The sequence below is a fragment of the Peromyscus leucopus genome, chromosome 1 (genome assembly GCF_004664715.2).
Source record: "Peromyscus leucopus breed LL Stock chromosome 1, UCI_PerLeu_2.1, whole genome shotgun sequence".
Taxonomy (NCBI): Eukaryota; Metazoa; Chordata; class Mammalia; order Rodentia; family Cricetidae; genus Peromyscus; species Peromyscus leucopus.
Genome location: NC_051063.1, coordinates 162015082 through 162031287, shown reverse-complemented (window position 1 = coordinate 162031287; position 16206 = coordinate 162015082). Strand labels below are relative to the sequence as shown.

At 51.6% G+C, this 16206-nt stretch overlaps 1 protein-coding gene across 5 annotated transcripts; it reads right to left on the bottom strand.

Moving 5' to 3' along the window:
• Positions 1-5902: 5902 nt before the first annotated feature.
• On the bottom strand, positions 5903-16099 carry Fxyd5 (FXYD domain containing ion transport regulator 5). Of its 5 annotated transcripts, XM_037202369.1 has the most exons (10): positions 15862-16099; positions 15330-15335; positions 15171-15231; positions 13915-13983; positions 12985-13041; positions 11996-12109; positions 10061-10138; positions 9010-9039; positions 8853-8927; positions 5903-6203 (listed from the first exon to the last, which is right to left on the bottom strand). In XM_037202369.1, exons 3-10 carry the CDS (start codon positions 15229-15231, stop codon positions 6154-6156), a joined length of 534 nt encoding a protein of 177 aa, XP_037058264.1. In that variant the 5' UTR covers positions 15330-15335; positions 15862-16099; the 3' UTR covers positions 5903-6153. The 5 variants fall into 5 exon arrangements, with proteins under 5 accessions (XP_037058264.1, XP_028733648.1, XP_037058263.1 ...); XM_028877815.2 differs by having other exon boundaries at positions 15171-15335; positions 15862-16097; XM_037202368.1 differs by lacking the exon at positions 15330-15335 and having other exon boundaries at positions 15862-16096.
• Between the last annotated feature and the right edge of the window lie 107 nt (positions 16100-16206).

The window sequence follows — 16206 nt, the reverse complement described above, 5'->3', positions numbered from 1 at the left end:
GAAGCCACACTGAAAATGCTGGTGGGAAGAAGGGCTGAGTCAGAGTCCCCAGCAGACACAGAGAGAGAAGCAAGATGGGCATGCCACACTGAGAAAAGGCACCAAGCCACACGGCAAGGGATAAATAAGAAATATGGGTTAACATAAGTTGTAAGAGCTAATAAGCCTGAGCTATTGGCCAAGCATTTATAATTGATATTAAGACTCTGAGTAGTTATTTGAAAGTGGCTTCTGGCACAGGAAAGTTCCACCTACAGCCTTAGGGAACTCCATCTTTGGGCCAGCCTAACAAATATACCTGCCCTGTTGACCTTGCATGTGGCCATGTGACTTGTGGCCAATGAAAGGGTGAGAAGAAACAAGGTGTGTCTCTTCTTGGTGAAGGCTTTCCCCTCATTCTTGTTTTCCTCTATCACAATTATAAACCACTCTTAACATTGGCTTCCCTCTCAGCTCTGGTTCCAGGCTGGCCATGACAGACAAGCAAGGTGAGTGGAAAACCATCCTCGAGCATAAGTCACCAAGATTGTGAGGTGATTAGTGGTTATCTACTCAGAGAAAGAACTATCAGCCTAATAGTGGAAACTGCAGGTTGACAAGGCCAACGAAGTGACCATTGTTTTATTCCTTAGGCCCCAAGGTGTCTTTTGCAGTCACCCCAACCCTACTGACATAATAGAGGCTGACGGTGAACATAATTACTATTCTGAAGAGGCTTTTTTTTTTTTTGATTGTTTGTTTGAGACAGAGTATCACTACATATCCCTGGTTGTCCTGGATAGACTAGGCTGGCCTTGAACTCACATAGATACAACTGCCTCTGCCTCCTGAGTGCTGGGATTAAAGGCGTGCACCACCACACCCAACACTTGCAGGTTTTTTGTTTTTGTTATTTCATTATAACAAAGGTCACTCTAAGCACGTGTGTCATAAGGAATGAGTCCCCTCATGTTGCTCTTGGAAGTTGGGCAGCCATCTCTCAGTCCCTGGAAAGCTCTACCTGAAGAATGTCCATGTCATCCTGGCATGGTGGCCCACATGTCTAATCTCAGCACTCAGGAGGCAGAGGTAGGTCGGTTTCTTTGAGTTCAAGGCCAGTCTGATCTACAGAGCAAGTTGCAGGACAGCCAGGGCTACACAGAGGGAAAAAAAGAATGTCCATGGTTTCTGGTCATACTAGAGGATGTGTAACAGTGTGATTTGTATGAATGTCACACAGTCTCAGTCCCATCTCCTCAGCAGCTGGAAGCTAATGCCAGCAGCCATGGTGGTATGTCAGACCATCCAGTGTAAGGCAGCCCTAGCAAAAAACTCAGACACCAAGACAACAGTGGGTCTCCACAGTTGGCTAACTAGTTCTGCAAAACCAAGACGACACTTAAGGGAGGAAGGGCCACTTGGATCTTGATTCCAGAGAGTCCAGTCACTTGGCCCCCTGGACTTGGACATCCTGACGATAGATAGCCATGTGTGATAGAGGCTGTTCACTTCATGGTGGACAGGAAGCAGAGTTCAGAGAGGGACGAGAGAGCACATATCTTATCACTTTAAAGGTATACCCCCACTCCACCCGGAACCAATTTCCTCCAATGTGGCTCCGTGTTTCTAGAGCCATCCAAAGTTATGACGTCACAGCAAGAATGATCCTGGGGGAGGGGGGCATTTGATATTGGGACCATGACAGCTGGCAATATCTCATGTGTCTTGTCACACTCTGTTGCTGGGAGAAGTTAACAGTGTCCACAAATGACTACATCAGGAACGACCATTTGGAAGCGTTGTGCCTGGACCACCAGAGTTCCGTGGCTGTGATTCTGTGGCAAGGCAGAACACCAAACAGAAACCAGGTCTCTGTTTCTCTAGTGGGTTTTAACATGTTTCTTTTTTGCTGTCAGAATCTGTGACCGGGGTCTGGAGAGATGACTTAGAGGTTTCAACTTCCAGAAGATGAGGCTGAAATCCCATGTGGTGACTCACAACCTCCAGATCTAGGAGATCTGATGCTCTCTTCTGGCCTCTGGGGACACTGCACACAGGGGGTACACAGACATATATGCAGGCAAAATACCCATACATGCAAAATAATAAAATAAAAACTCTGTGACCATGAGGCTCACAGCACCCAGTGGGGTCTGTGCATCCTTCTGGGGAATGACCATACCCATGGATGTCAGCATTTTATTACCGGGACAAACTACACAAGGGTAACAACTTATAGGACAAATATGGATTCTGAATCACAATTTCAGAGGATTCAATCCAACATCCTCAGTCAGCCCTGTTGCTGTGGATACGTGGCAAGGCAGAACACCATAGAAAATCCAGGACAAAGATGCTCACATCCCACAGCCAGGAAGCAGAGAGTAACAGGGAGGATCCAAAGACAAGCCACACCCCAGTGATCTACTTTCTCCAATCAGACCCCACCTCCTAACAGCCCCATCCAGCCTTGAGTGCACCAATGGGTTAATCCATCCATGATGTCACCACCCTTGTGGTCCAATTACCTCTCAGCTGAGACCCACCCTTCAACCCGAGAGCCTTTTTGAGGGACACTTCAGATCGAAACACAGGACCAAGGGCCACCTTAGGCATCTTCAAACTTGCCAGAAACGGGTGTTCTTGAGCCCCCAAAATGCTGCCATCCCTGTGGGTGTCAGTGTGACAATCACATCCCTGAAATTTGATGGTCCTCATCCAATAGAGAAGACTGGCCTCTGGCTCAGAGCCCTTGGTCAGCAACCTGATCCTCAGCTAGAAGGCAATATAATACTTTGTCCTCATGTGTCTCCACTGCAGTTATCTTAATGGCTATTTTCTGTTTATATCGACCAGTATTGACTTCCCACAGGACTGGCTTTTAGAGTAAATTTATTAAGTTAAAAAGGAGATGGTCCTTACTTGGAAGTAGTGTATTGTATAGGTGGATGAGAACTCGGCAAAGGTTGGAGGATGCCATGATTGACGTTTGGGAACACCATCCTAGGAACATCCTAGAGCATCTGCATTCTGGTGTGACTGCCCAGCCAGGGGCAGACCACAGCTAGGTTCCCCATTTTAAAGGCTCTTTCCCTCCTGTAACAGTCTTCTTCCTCCTTCCTGGGGCTGTGCAATGTTTTTAAAAAGTGATCCACAGTTGTTCATAGTGGCGCACACCTTTAATCCCAGCACTCGGGAGACAGAAGCATGTGGGTCTCCACGAGTTCAAGGTTAGCCTGGTCTACACAGAGAGTTTCAGGACAGGCAGGGCTACATTTTGAGACCTTGTCTCAAAAATAAAATAGAATAAAGTGACCCACAGTTGGGAATAAACTTCATATCATCATCATTGTGTATTAATTTTTTCAGGTTGTACATATTTAAATCAGCAAGATGTGGTCGGTACACACCTATAATCCCAACAGTTGGGAAGTTGAGGCAGAGGGCAATGAGTGTGAGGCCAGCCTGGGCTAAGTAATGAGTCTGTCTCAGAACTTTAAAAGAAGACAGCAATGATAAGCAGGGCTCAGTTGGTGAAGAGCTTGCCCAGCATGTGGGAGACCCTCACCTCAGTCTCCAGCACCACACGAGACTGAGTATGGTAAGTGCTGAGTGCATGTCTGCAGTCACTCAGGAGGTGGAAACAGGAGGGCTGCCACAAGTGGCCAGCCTGGGCTACAGAGAGAGCCCCGCCTTAAAAAATAGAATAGTGACATTTTCAGATGATTTGAGTGTGTGTGTGTGTGTGTGTGTGTGTGTGAATATGTGAATGTGTGAGTATGAATGTTGTGTGTGAGAGAGGGGGGAGGGAGAGGGAGAGAGAGAGAGAGAGAGAGAGAGAGAGAGAGGGAGATTTCTTGCTGAGGGGTGGATTTTGCTTGTTTTTTTTTCCCCTGAGATGTGAAAAAAGGTCTGTTTACACTGGACAGGTCACTCCCTGAGTCTTCCAAGGGATGTTTCGACTGTAAGGAAACACCTCCCAGCAGTGGCTCCTGCTCCGATTAGGTGGTGGGTGTCAGCAAAGCAAGCCCTCTCTCTTAAGACAGATACCATCTCCCTCTGTCTTCAGGAATCCCCCAGGACACCAAAACCCATGGGTGTTCAGGTCCCTTACATAAATGGTGTAGTGTCTGCACATACCCCTCCAAACACCGTAGAGCATCCATGGAGGCCAGAGGCATCAGATCCCTCTGGAGCTCCAGTTAGAGATGGAGCCACCCAACATGGGTGCTGGGAATCAATCCTCTCTAAGAGCAGTACATGCTCTTAACCAATGAACCAGCTCTCCAAACCTTCTTTTATTTTCACTTGTGTGTGTGTGTGTGTGTGTGTGTGTGTGTGTGTGTGTGTGTGCAGTGACTACAGAGGCCAAAAGAGGGCACCAAATTCTCCAGGAGCTGGAGTTACAACTGATTGTGAGCCACCAGAAATCAGTGTGCACTCTGGACAGCACAGTCACCTTCCCAGCCCCTCCCCTTGTTTTTGGAGACGGGAATCTCTCACAGAACCCCGCCTAGTTGTCCTGTAGACTAGCTTGCTGGGTCTCTGGGTGTGAGCTGCCACAACTGGATTTTTTGTTTATTTGTTTGTTTTTCAAGACAGGTTTCTCTGTGTAGACCTGAATGTCCTGGAACTTATGCTGTAGACCAGGCTGTTCTCCCACTCACAGAGATCTGCCTGTCTCTGCCTCCCTAGGGATTAAAGGCATGTGCTACCACACCCAGGCTCACACAGACCCTCCTGTGAGCACACACTCCCCTACTAGGCCATCTACCTGGTGCAATTTGTTTATTATATGAAACATTCTGACATTCTCTTTCTTATATTTATTTAGTTTTGTTCATTTTATTTTTTACTTGTTTTTGAGACAGGGTCTCATAATGAGGCTCTAGCTAGGCTAGAATTTGCTATGTAGACCAGGCTGAAATTGAACTCACAGGGATTCTCCTGCCTCTGCCCCCTCACCACCTAGTTCTGGGATTACAGGTATGCACCACTACACCCAGCCTAGTTAATTATTTTTAAGACAGGGATTCATGTCGCACAGGCTAGACTTGAACTTGGGATACGCAACCAAGGGCATTGAACTTCTGATCCCCCGTCTCCACCATCTAAGTGCTGGGATTCCAGGCATACTCCACCATGACTGGTTTCACGTGGTGTTGGGGTTCAAATTGGAACTTCTGGCCAGACTGGGCAGGCGCTCAGCTCATTCGCACACCCAGCCCAAGATTTTTCTCTTCTCGTGACTTCATTTCTTATTTCACATGGCTCAGGGCCTGCTGGAATGATTTCATAACCCCTAGCTCACTCTGACCTGAAGTTTCCGCAGCAGCATTACGCAAACCCCTGCCTGGGATCTGGTGTCTTGACTGCAGTGTGACCCTGACCATAACCCTGGAGCAGCCACTTACCCCCCCCCCCAACACCCTGAGCCTGAAAGGACTGGGCTGGCCAGATTTGGCTGAGCCCTGCCCATAAGGTAGAGTCCAAGGATCCCCAGGAAATGTCTGCCTGAGCCCGGCCCCCTCCACTCTGCTCACTCCTGGCCTGGGCTCAGAGCCCATCCCAGAGCCCCCCAGCCTCCCTGGTGGAGACAAAGCTTGGGGTGCCGGCTGCACAGTCACACCTATGCATGAGGTACCCTGAGGAGCAGAGGGACTGGCTGTGGGAAGGTAAGGGGGTGACTGTGGACAGGGGTCCCCACTTCATCCTTACTCACGCTCTGATACCCAGATATGCTGGTTCTAACCCGCGTTCTGAAAGCGGGCTGGCCCTGGGTTCTTCCTCTCTTCCCTGCACACACATCTTCCTCCCCCTGCTCACTTTATTTTCGTGAGCACCCTGGCCTACTCCCAAGGGCTCCAAGCCCAGCCCTGACTCTACCTCCCACTCCCCCACCACAGACTCACAGAAGACAGAGGCCGTGGAAGAACCACCATATGGATTTATCTGAACAGATTAGATAAGGGGCAGGCAGGGCAGTGCCTGGGGAGCCAGGCACCCTCAGGGTGGGGAGGCCACCAGCCTTAGGCCAGGCTCCCTGCAGTGGCCTCTTCTTCCCGGGTTCCTTTTGTGTTGACCACTCTGTAGGCTCTTGGGGCAGAGGGAGGAGGCAGGGGATGGTGAGCAGCTGCTGTGGTATGGAGACTCCAGCTGGGTGTCAGTCTCCACTCACCTGTGGCGATTCAGGCACATCTGGGACATCTGTCTACACTTCCCACCTAGCAGAAAAGGAAGCAGTTCTCCCATGAGTCAGAAACAGTGTTGATTATCACATGCACACCGGGGACCAGCAGGGGGACAGGTAGGCCAATCCTGGCCCTCAGGAAGCTCCCAGTCCACTTAACAAACATGTAAAGGGCCAGTGAGAGGGCTCAGCCAGTAAAGGTGCTTGCGGCTAAGCCAGACAACCTGAGTTCTGTTCCTGGAACCTATGTGGTAGAAAGAGGAAACAAGGGGCTGGAGAGGTGGGTCAGTGGTTAAGAGCACAGGCTCTTCCAGAGGTCCTGAGTTCAATTCCCAGCAACCACATGGAGGCTCAGAACCATCGATAACTGTAGTCCCACGGGATCCGATGCCTTCTGGTGTGCAGATGTACACACAGACAAAACACCCATATACATAAAATAAATAAATCTTTGTAGTTTTTTGTTTGTTTGCTTTTAGACAGGTTTTCTCTGTGTAATTCTGTAGACCAGGCTGGCCTCAAATTCAGAGATCTGCCTGGGTCTGCCTCCTGAGTGCTGGGATTAAAGGCATGTGCCGACACCCAGCTAATCTTCGTTTTAAGAGAGAGAGAGACAGAGACAGACAGACAGACCGAACCAACTCGTGAACATTGTCCTCTGATCTCTGCATGTGCACTGTATGTACACACACACACACTGAAATAAATAAGCACAGGTGGGACAGAACAGTCATGCAAAGGCCCTGGGGTAAAAGGATGAGTTCCAAGGACCTGGATCAGAGTCAACCGGATATGAGTAGACATGTAAAGAAGCCCCAGGGAAGCGAGGCTATGGCAGCCCACCTGCCTCTCTGGCCTCGTGCCCTCCCCTGCCTGCCTGCGACACCCTAGCCTCTTCTCACTGTGTTCCATCAGTGCCCAGCTGTTCTGCCCTGGACCTCTGCAGATGCTGCTCCCCCCGGCCGGGGAGTTGTAGTCACCTGGCCCTTAGGATTTCACCCCCACCTCTTGCTTGATTGACAAGGACTCTCCTCTCTTCCATGCTCTGGAAGAGTGTCCAGGCCTTGCACTGAGTCTCTCGTGGTGTGGGTGTGGCCCTCTAAATGTCCATCTTAGCCCTGGGGCCTCAGTACCCGGCCTGGGGGCTTCTGGTGGCCAGGAAGTCATAGGTCCGCTCTCTGTCAGTGAACCCTCAGGAGGAGGAGCTGTCCTAGAAAGATCAGCCAGTCTCCTCTCTGCTCTCTCACTTCCTGTCTTGTCATGTGACCTCTCCTGCTACACACCTTCCCCACCAGAGGGGGACGTGCGGTGTGTTCATCACTCTCCACTTCATCATTTTATTTGAAGACAGAGTTCTTTGTTGAACCTGGCGCACACCGACTCAGCTACGCTGGTTGACTCTCTCTCTCTTCAGCATGGGGTGGGGGGCGTCACAGACACTTGCTGCCACCCCAGGGTTGGGCATCTGAACTCAGGTCCACGTAAGCACCTTACCCACTGATAGCTCCCGAGTCCCGTGGATCCCTCCTAAAGCTACAAGCCGGGAGAAGCAGCACCTTAGGTCGATCCTTGCTGAGTATTTGATCACAACAACGAGAAAAGCAACCAGCAGAGCTCCCGACAGTGTCAGGGTGCCGATGTGGCTCAGGTGTACAGTGCTGGCCCAGCACGCACAAAGTGATGGGTTTGATTCCCAGTGTGGCATTAACCAAGTGTGCCTATAGTCTAAGCACTTGGGAGGTAGAGGCAGGAGGATCAGAAGTCCAAGGCTGAGGTGGTAGAGGTAGCTTAGTGATTGGTCACTTCCTACTTTTGGAGAGGATCCAAGTTTGTTTCCCAGCACCCATCCTCATATAGGGAGGAGGCTCTATATATCTCGTGCAACTCCAGCTCCAGGGGATCCAACACTCTCTTCCGGCTGTCATGGGCATCGGCACTCACATGTGCACACACCCACACAGATACACACCTACACACATAATTTAAAAATAAAAATAAATCTCTTTTAAAAGAAAGATATTCAAGGCCATCTTTGGCTACATAGTTAAGTTCAAAGCCAGCCTGGGCTACATGAGACCTGTCTCAAAACAAACAGACAAACAAACAAACAAACAAAAAACCCAAAACAAAACACCAAACACTGCTGAGCGGTATGGCACACGCCTATAATCTCAGCCCTCAGGAGGCCGAGGTGGAAGGGTGGTGAGTTTGAGGCCAGCCTGGACTGCATAGTGAGACCCTGTCTCAAAAAGAAAACAATGAAATCTATTTTCTCATTTCACAAATGAAGCTGGCCCTTGGCTTGCAGTGAAGCAGAGTGTGGTGGACTCTGAGCAGCCGTCTGAGCCTGCGTGTCTTCTCTGTCTGTGTCTGCTTGTCTCTCTCATCTGGGCACCACCACATGCACAAGCCCAGGAAGACTAAGATGATAAGGGGAAGCGGCGTGCTCCCTGGGAACAGCGCCCCCTGCTGACTCAGCCCAGCTGCAGCCAGAAGAGGCTCCCAGCGGGGCCAGCCCGCTTCCACCCGGCAGGCTCGCAGCTGAGTCGTGGCTTTTCCGTAGGGAACCTGAGTTTGCACAGCTTTGCCCAAGGGGTTTCACGACCCTGACCTCAGTCACCAGGCAGCCCGGACCGCCCCGCCCCGAGTCTCGGCGCCCTTTCTGCCCAAGCCCCACTCTCACTGGTGAGGATGATGATGCCCGTGATGAAGAGCACGGCCGCCACCAGCAGCCCCCGTTTCCGGAGAGTGAAATCATCTGCGGAGACAGAAATGGAGGTGTCAAGCAGGGGGTCTTTGTCCCACCTCCAGCGGTGGTGGGGTGGGGGGCGGTAACTTACCATAGTAGAAGGGGTCGTTCTCATCCTTATCTAGAGAGGACAGATAAAAGTGAGTCAGAGCTGGGCAGAGGGTTGTGGGGTGAATAAGGGACGAGCAGGGAGTGAGGACACCTGAGACTCAGCCTCCTAAGCCTTAGGACAAAAACGGAAGTCCTCACTGTGACATGCTGTGTGGCTCCTGAGCCTTCTCTACTCAGTTTCCCTCTTGGCACTCACTGGCCTTCCTGCTCCCTAGTCCCACCAGACATCCACTCACCTTCGGTCCTCTGTATGAACAGCCTTTCCCTAGACACCCATAAGACCCTCTGGCACTTCCTTTACCAGAAAACCTTCCTTGGATCTGTGTATGAGACACTCCCTGATCATTCTCGAATCCCCAGTTTCATGCTCTTTTTCTTGATAAATTAAAAATCACCCGATAAAAAGTACTTCAATTACTATGTGCTATCTCCCCTCACTAGCGCGTCAGCTTCAGAGGGTCTCTCTATAGCTCAGGCTGTCATGGAACTTGCTATATAATCCAGGGGAGCCTCAAACTTGCAGCCATCTTCCTTCCCTGCTTCCCAGGTACAAAGATTACAGGGATGTACCACCATGCCCGTCAACAGCAGCGATATTTGTCTGTCTTGTTCGTGGCTGCCTGAAACACACATGAATCTGTGCTGATCACACAGATGAATGGGTGACCTGGGCATATGGCTTCTATGCCTTCAGTGGGGGAGCAGTAGGCAGGAAGTGGAGATGGGGGGGGGGATGAAGAGGACCACATGGGCCCCAGCTGGTCCACAACTGACCTTAGGTGTGTGAGCGAGTCTACAGTGGCCAGAAGAGCCACACAGCTGAGCCCAGCCTGACTTTCGATTTGTAGAATTCAGAAAGCAGCCACCTGGGCTTGTTCGGCCTTTACCCACGTGCTGCCGTCTGTCCAGCCAGACATCACAGCGTTCCTACCCTCTGCCAGCCTCCTCCGTGGCATGAGCCTTGCAGACTTTCCCACACCGAGCGGAAACTACGGGGCACCTGTTTCTAGTCAGGAAAAGGAGGTTCTAACCTCGTGCCTCGGGTAAGTGGTGCGACATCCTGTCTTTGGTTGGTCTTGGAGTCCTGATCCCAGGGAGCGTCGTAGTACCTTCAGGTGAAAGGCAGAAAAAAAATCAGAAGACAGTGGAGGGCAGGAATGGCCACAGGGACAGACACAGAGATGCGGATGTAACAACGGGAATACATCTTTGCATCTGGGGACAGCGACCAGGCACCTCCTACTAACACTCTGGCAGCCAGCACCTGCCTGCACCCCCCCTCCCCGAGGCTGGCCCCTCTCCCGGAACTCTATTCATAACCCAAGTGCAGAAGCCAGGATTTCACGGACTTGGTTCCCACTGTCCTGGAGACACTTATTGAAGATATTGTGAGCATCCCTTCTGCTTTGGGACCAAAAATAGCAGAGCATTTTCTTTTTACTTTTAATTTAATTAAAAAAAAATGGAGGCGGGGTCTGCCATGTAACCCACGCTGGCCTCACGCTCTCTCTTCCACTTCTGCCTCCCGAGTTCTGGTGCTACGTGAGGATTAGGGGTCATCTGCTGCCTCAGTCTCAGCTCAGCCTCTTTCCTCACACCTGCTGTCACCATCAACCTGTAGGAAATTACTTCCTTCCTGTTTCTGGGCTGTGTGGACTTTTCCAGCCTCAAGGTGAGGAACATCGACCAATCAGAACTGCCCACTTTTCAGGCTTCCTTTTCAGGCTTCCATTGGGTCAGACAAGGACATGTGAGTTCATCCAGACCAATGAGAGTCAATTTCAGGCTTTGGGCAGGGCTTACGGGAAAGAGGTCTGTGTCTCCCAGCTGCTCAAGTATGGGACATCTTTGCTTCCCAGAAGCAAAGAGAATGAAGACGGCGGAGGCCTGAGGGAGCAAGTTAGACAAGACACACCGACAGTTCCTACGTTCCTTGGTCCAGCTATGCCCTGACACCGTATCTTCAGATTTTACAGAATTGAGCCAATACATCTTTTTGTTTTTGTTTTGTTTTGTTTGTTTGTTTTTCCCAGACAGGGTTTCTCTGTAATTTTGGTGCCTGTCCTGGATCTCGCTCTGTAGACCAGGCTGGCCTCGAACTCACAGAGATCTGCCTGATTCTGCCTCCCGAGTGCTGGGATTAAAGGTGTGCGCCACCACCACCTGGCCCAATACATCTTTTTTAAAAGGTATATTTGCAACTGAAAAGCCCCCACTGTAACAGAAAAAGAAGACACAAAGGAAATCCACAATTCCATTTCTCAGCGCCCGCCAGCCCGGAGATAGGGAAAGGACAGGCAGTCGGCTTCTCTTTGCACTGGGGTAACATGCTAGAATGTTCCAGCATGGAGTTACTTGCTATGGAGCAGCTTCATCAAGGGTCTGAGAAGGTATTTCATAAAGAAGCATTGAACTTTAACTCAGAATCCTCCAAATAGCTTCACACACACACACACACACACACACACACACACACAAACTCACATATACTCTCTCTTGCTCTCTCTCACACACACACAGGCACTCACACACGCACACACTCACAGACACACAGAGACAAACTTGCACATACTCACACACACACAGGCACTCACACATCAACTCTATCACACACAGACATACACATGCACTCTCTCGCTCGCTCGCTCGCTCTCACACAGAGACACTCACGCGTGTGCACACACACACACTCACAGACACACTCACAGAGATACACACACAAACACACTCACATGTGAACTCTATCACACACAGACAGACACAGACACTCACACACAGACACATAAACGAACACACTCACAGACACTCTCAAACACAGTCACACACAGACACACACACACACACCCCGAGAGTTTATTAGCAGTTCCCCAGGCAGGTGCTTTAAGAAGAGCGCTTGGGAAATGCTGACCCAGAACCGAGGCAATTAAACAAAAACTCGAGGCCGCCGCTGTCAGCCAAGGCTCTACCTTCCTTACTGCTCCTGTGTGTCCCCGGATCTGTCCCTGGATTCGTGGTAGTCACTCCCATTTCTGTCCGTTGCTCGGTCTTGGTTCTGGCCACTGTCTGGCTTTGTGTGGTTTCTACTCCAGTCAGAAGAAAAGGAGGGAAGGGTGAGAGGTGAGGGGTGACATGTGCTCGGCCACAGAACTGCCAGGCAGAGGTTCCCTCCACATGCTGGTACACACAGAAAAATATCAGGTGTCACTGGGCTGGGCTGGGGACTCTGAACATCCCAGGGGAATGAAATGTGTGTCTGTGGCCACCATCTAGACAACTTTTCTTTAAAAATAAAGCAAAACAGGGTCTCACCAAGTAGCCCAGGCCGACCTTAAGTTTTTCATCTCCTTGCCTCGGCTTCCTGTGTGCTGGCATAGAACAATTTATACTTCATTTGGGGGGGGGGGATTGAACTCAGAGCCTCATACATGATAGGCATTCTTTCACTGAATCCCCAGCCCCTCACTGGGGGATTCTAGGCAGGGGCTCTACCACTGAGCCACATCTCCAGCATCATTAATCATTAACTGAAGAAATGATAAGGGACACTCTAAATTATGCTATACTCTAAGAAAAAGTACAATAATTACTTGAAAAACAACTTTTAAGGAGATACAGACCTGAGCAGGCACTGGGAGTGTCTGTAAAGATCGAGTATTCAACTTTTGAAAGTGGGTCAATTTTAAAAAATTATTGTGTTTTTAAGTCAATGGAATTGGATACCAGATAGGCTCAGGCAGCTTGTAATGCCAACACTCCAGAGGCTGAGGCAGGAGGATTGCCCTGAGTTCAAGGCCACCCTGGGCTACAAAGCAGTAGTGTCTGGACAAAATAAACATAGAATGGAGCTGACAAGGGTCCAGAGCTGTGGTGGGCTGAAGTGAGCAAGGAAACATCAGATGTCAGAGGAAGGGGTGTGTGTCTGGGTCCTCCCCCCACCCTGCCCCAACCCACTCACCATCAGCTTCCCAGTTCGGAATGGGAGTGGTAGGCTGGACTTCTGGGTTGGTTTTATCTGGAATTAGGGTAATAACAGGGTCAGAGAGAGAAGCGAGAAGGGAACAGCAGCAGAGTCTCCGCAGGTGGAGACTGGAGAGTTTCCATAGCAACTCCATCCTTTTTTTCACTGCCTGTCCATCTGCAAGAGGCAGGGGCAATCTCCACTGTCTTTCCTTCAGAGCTGTTTTATTGGCTTGGAACTCTCCAAGTAAGTCAAGCTGGCAAGCTCTAGGGAGCCATCTGTCTTTGCCCCCCAACCTTGGGGTTTGCAACCACGTGCCATTATGCCTGGCCTTTTATGTGACTTCTGGGGACTGAACTTGGGTCCTTATGCTTGTGAGGCAAGTGCTTTACTGACTGCCTTCAACTCCATTTTGAGGTGAGGAGAGGAATTCAGGCCCTTTGATAAGCACTAAAACATGATGCCTGGGTCTCCCCTGCCTCCAGACCACTAGCAAGACTCAGAAGGCCTTCCTGAAAAAGGATGTTTGACTCAGTTTCCCAAACCTTCCTAACCACAAACCAGTATCACTTGCTCTAATAAGAGCCCCTGGGCTAGGTACTCAGGAGGTGGATTGTGCTTGGAGCATCCTCCTCCTCAGACATCAAAGGGACAACTGATGGGTGATTTAACCTCCCTGGCTTTAGATTCTTCTCGATGAGAAGCTGACTAGAGATGAACCCAACACAGAGGACCCAGAAGCCAGATTTGGTGTTAGGTCCCTGACAGTAGCGTTGAAGCACCTAGATCAGGTCATGCCTGAAGCTCTATCCCTGTTTTTTTTTTTTTTTTTCCAGTTACACAAACGTAAATTTCCCTGTTTGGACCAAGCATGGTGGCATCATTACTCGCAGTGAGAATTTTATAGACCTGCATCACTTTTCTTACCTGGGACATGAGTATTCACAGAAGTCTGGTCCTCCGCAAAACTGGATGTGGCCTTTTCTGGTGTCTGTCCTGGGGAACCAAGGCTGAGCGGTCAGAAGGAGCCTCGAACTCCCTTTGGCCCCACCATGCCAGACCTTCTGAAGTCTCTTGGCAATCCCGAAGGTCCTGACTCCCAGGGGAACCAGCTTTGGCTGGGTCACTCCATGGTCCTGAGAACACTTTAAGCCTAACTACTACTGCTCCAGGACCTTTGCACACCCTTGCAGGACAGTCTCGTTGAGAGTCCGGGTGCTAGGGTCAGCCAGGGCCATGGTTTCACATTCTGCTCCCAACCACTTTCTCCTTGCTGTGTGCCCTGAGCCACTGATGCCCCCACTCTATGTCTCCTTTGCCCCATCTGAAAAAGTGGGGGTGCCTCACTGCTTCCCGGGCTAAACCCTGTCTCCTCCCACTGGGGTGCCCAGCAGCCCCTCTCTGGCCTCCTGCAGCCAGAAGGGACCTGTGAGGAAACCCAAGTCAGGACAGACCCTCCAGGCTCAGAGCTCAGGGCAGCTGCGCCTCACTCTAGGGAAAGCCAAAATTTTCATCTGGTCCCCAAGTTCCCCCCGCCTCCAGTCCCACCGCAGTCTTCTCCACCTGTTACTGATTTCACCCCAACCCAGCCTTCCACTGTGTCTCAGCTCCACACAGACAGCTCCTTCCTCTTCCTGTGTCCCCACATTTGCGCCCCGCCCCCAGCATCAGTGTCCCGTCCATACAACGGGCAACTGAGCGTGAGCTGAAGCACAAGACACACTAGCAAGTGCCGACCTGGCCTGTCCCTTTTCAGAAGTGCTTTCCAGGTGAGGGTGAGGGTCTCCTACTCTATACCCTAGCCCCACTTGGACCCGTTTGCCTGACTGTGTTCTTAGAAAACCCAGCAGTTCTGCTTTGCTGGGAGCCTGGGGTTTCCTGGCTGCCGAGTAGAAAACTGACACCCATCTCCCAGCCAAGTCAAACTCAACAAGTCCTTCTCAGCGGTGAAGGGGAGTGTGCTCAGCAGGGCAGGCTCCAGCCAGACCCTCTGCAAACAGCCACCCCAGGTCTGAAGTGTCCAAAGAGGTGCAACCCAGAGCCTGCCTCGCCAGGCTTCGCCCCACTTCCTGGTGCCAGCTCACTGCAGGGAAGGGGCGTGAGATGGTACAGAGCATTCAATCTTCAGTCACCCACCTAGCCGCCCACTGAGACGGGGTGGTGGTGGTGGTGGGTCGTCTTACCTCTGCTGGGCAGAATCAGGACGACAAAGAGGAGGAGACACAGACGACTGGACGGTGACATCTGTGGGGTGAGTGGAGGGAAAGGTGAGTGAGGCAAGACTCCTCGGCAGCCCCACATCCTCCTGGAGCAGGCCCCTGGCTTCAAGGATCCTCTGGTACCTGCCTCTGGGAAGGGATGCTTTTCAGAAACCCGAGTCCCAAGTCACCATGCCCTTCTTCCATGAGCCGATCCCCAAAGAAAGCCAGAAGCATCAGCTAAGCCTGGCCTCCTGACAGCCCTGAGGCAGAGAGGCTGTTCCCTGCTCCTGCACCTCCTTGCCGCCGCCGGTGGTGGTTCCCTGGCAGAGGAAGCCAGGGGCCCCGCGGTGTCTGCTCCCTCGGGGATGGAGCCCAGAGCGGTGGGGCCCGGAGGGGAAGAGGAAGGGTGACTAATGCCTCAGAGGAAAAAGTGAGCTGGTGTTCGGCTGCCTTGCAGGCACCACCGCACCCATGCTAGGAATATTTCAGAAGAACCAGTCTGCCCGGGATGGAGAGACTCCTCTCTGGGGAGACTGAGGCAGGAGGTGTGCCCACAGAGGAACCAAGGGTGAACGAGAGGTAGAGAGGCATCCAGGTCCCCCTCCCCCCCAAGCTGCTTCCCATCTGCATGCCGTGGCCCTCAGCAAGAGGGGAGAGCAAAAGAGGGACTTACGTCCGAGCCCAGGGTCTCTAGCCTGGAGTGTGAGAGTACCGCGTGGGAGCCGCCTCGGGGCGGAGGGTGTGGCCAGGGGCGCGGGCGCGGGCGGGCGGGGACCAGAGCGGCTCAGTCATTTCCTCTCTGGCTTCCAGGCCCCACCAGCAGGGGTGGGAGCAGGAGCGGTGGAGGGCGATGGGGGACTGAGGGCGGTGGCCTCCATTCGAGGGTCTGGGAGACGCAGATGGAGACAAGCGTACCGAGGAGGGAAAGCCCCTTGGGTAGGTTTGAAGGGAAGGATGTGGTGAGGGAAGGAGAGGGAGGAAGGAACAGGACGGCTACCTCAGCCTCCTACCCAGCCGT

Excerpts from the sequence above, each read along its gene's own strand:
- Fxyd5 (XM_037202363.1), bottom strand. The coding sequence starts at position 15,422 with ATGCTTCTGGCTTTCTTTGGGGATCGGCTCATGGAAGAAGGGCATGGT. Across the intron at positions 9,040-10,060 it reads CCACTTACCCGAGGCACGAG|ATAAGGATGAGAACGACCCC; the intron begins GTTAGAACCTCC and ends TGTCCTCTCTAG. Across the intron at positions 6,204-8,852 it reads GGGCATCATCATCCTCACCA|GTGGGAAGTGTAGACAGATG; the intron begins GTGAGAGTGGGG and ends CTTTTCTGCTAG.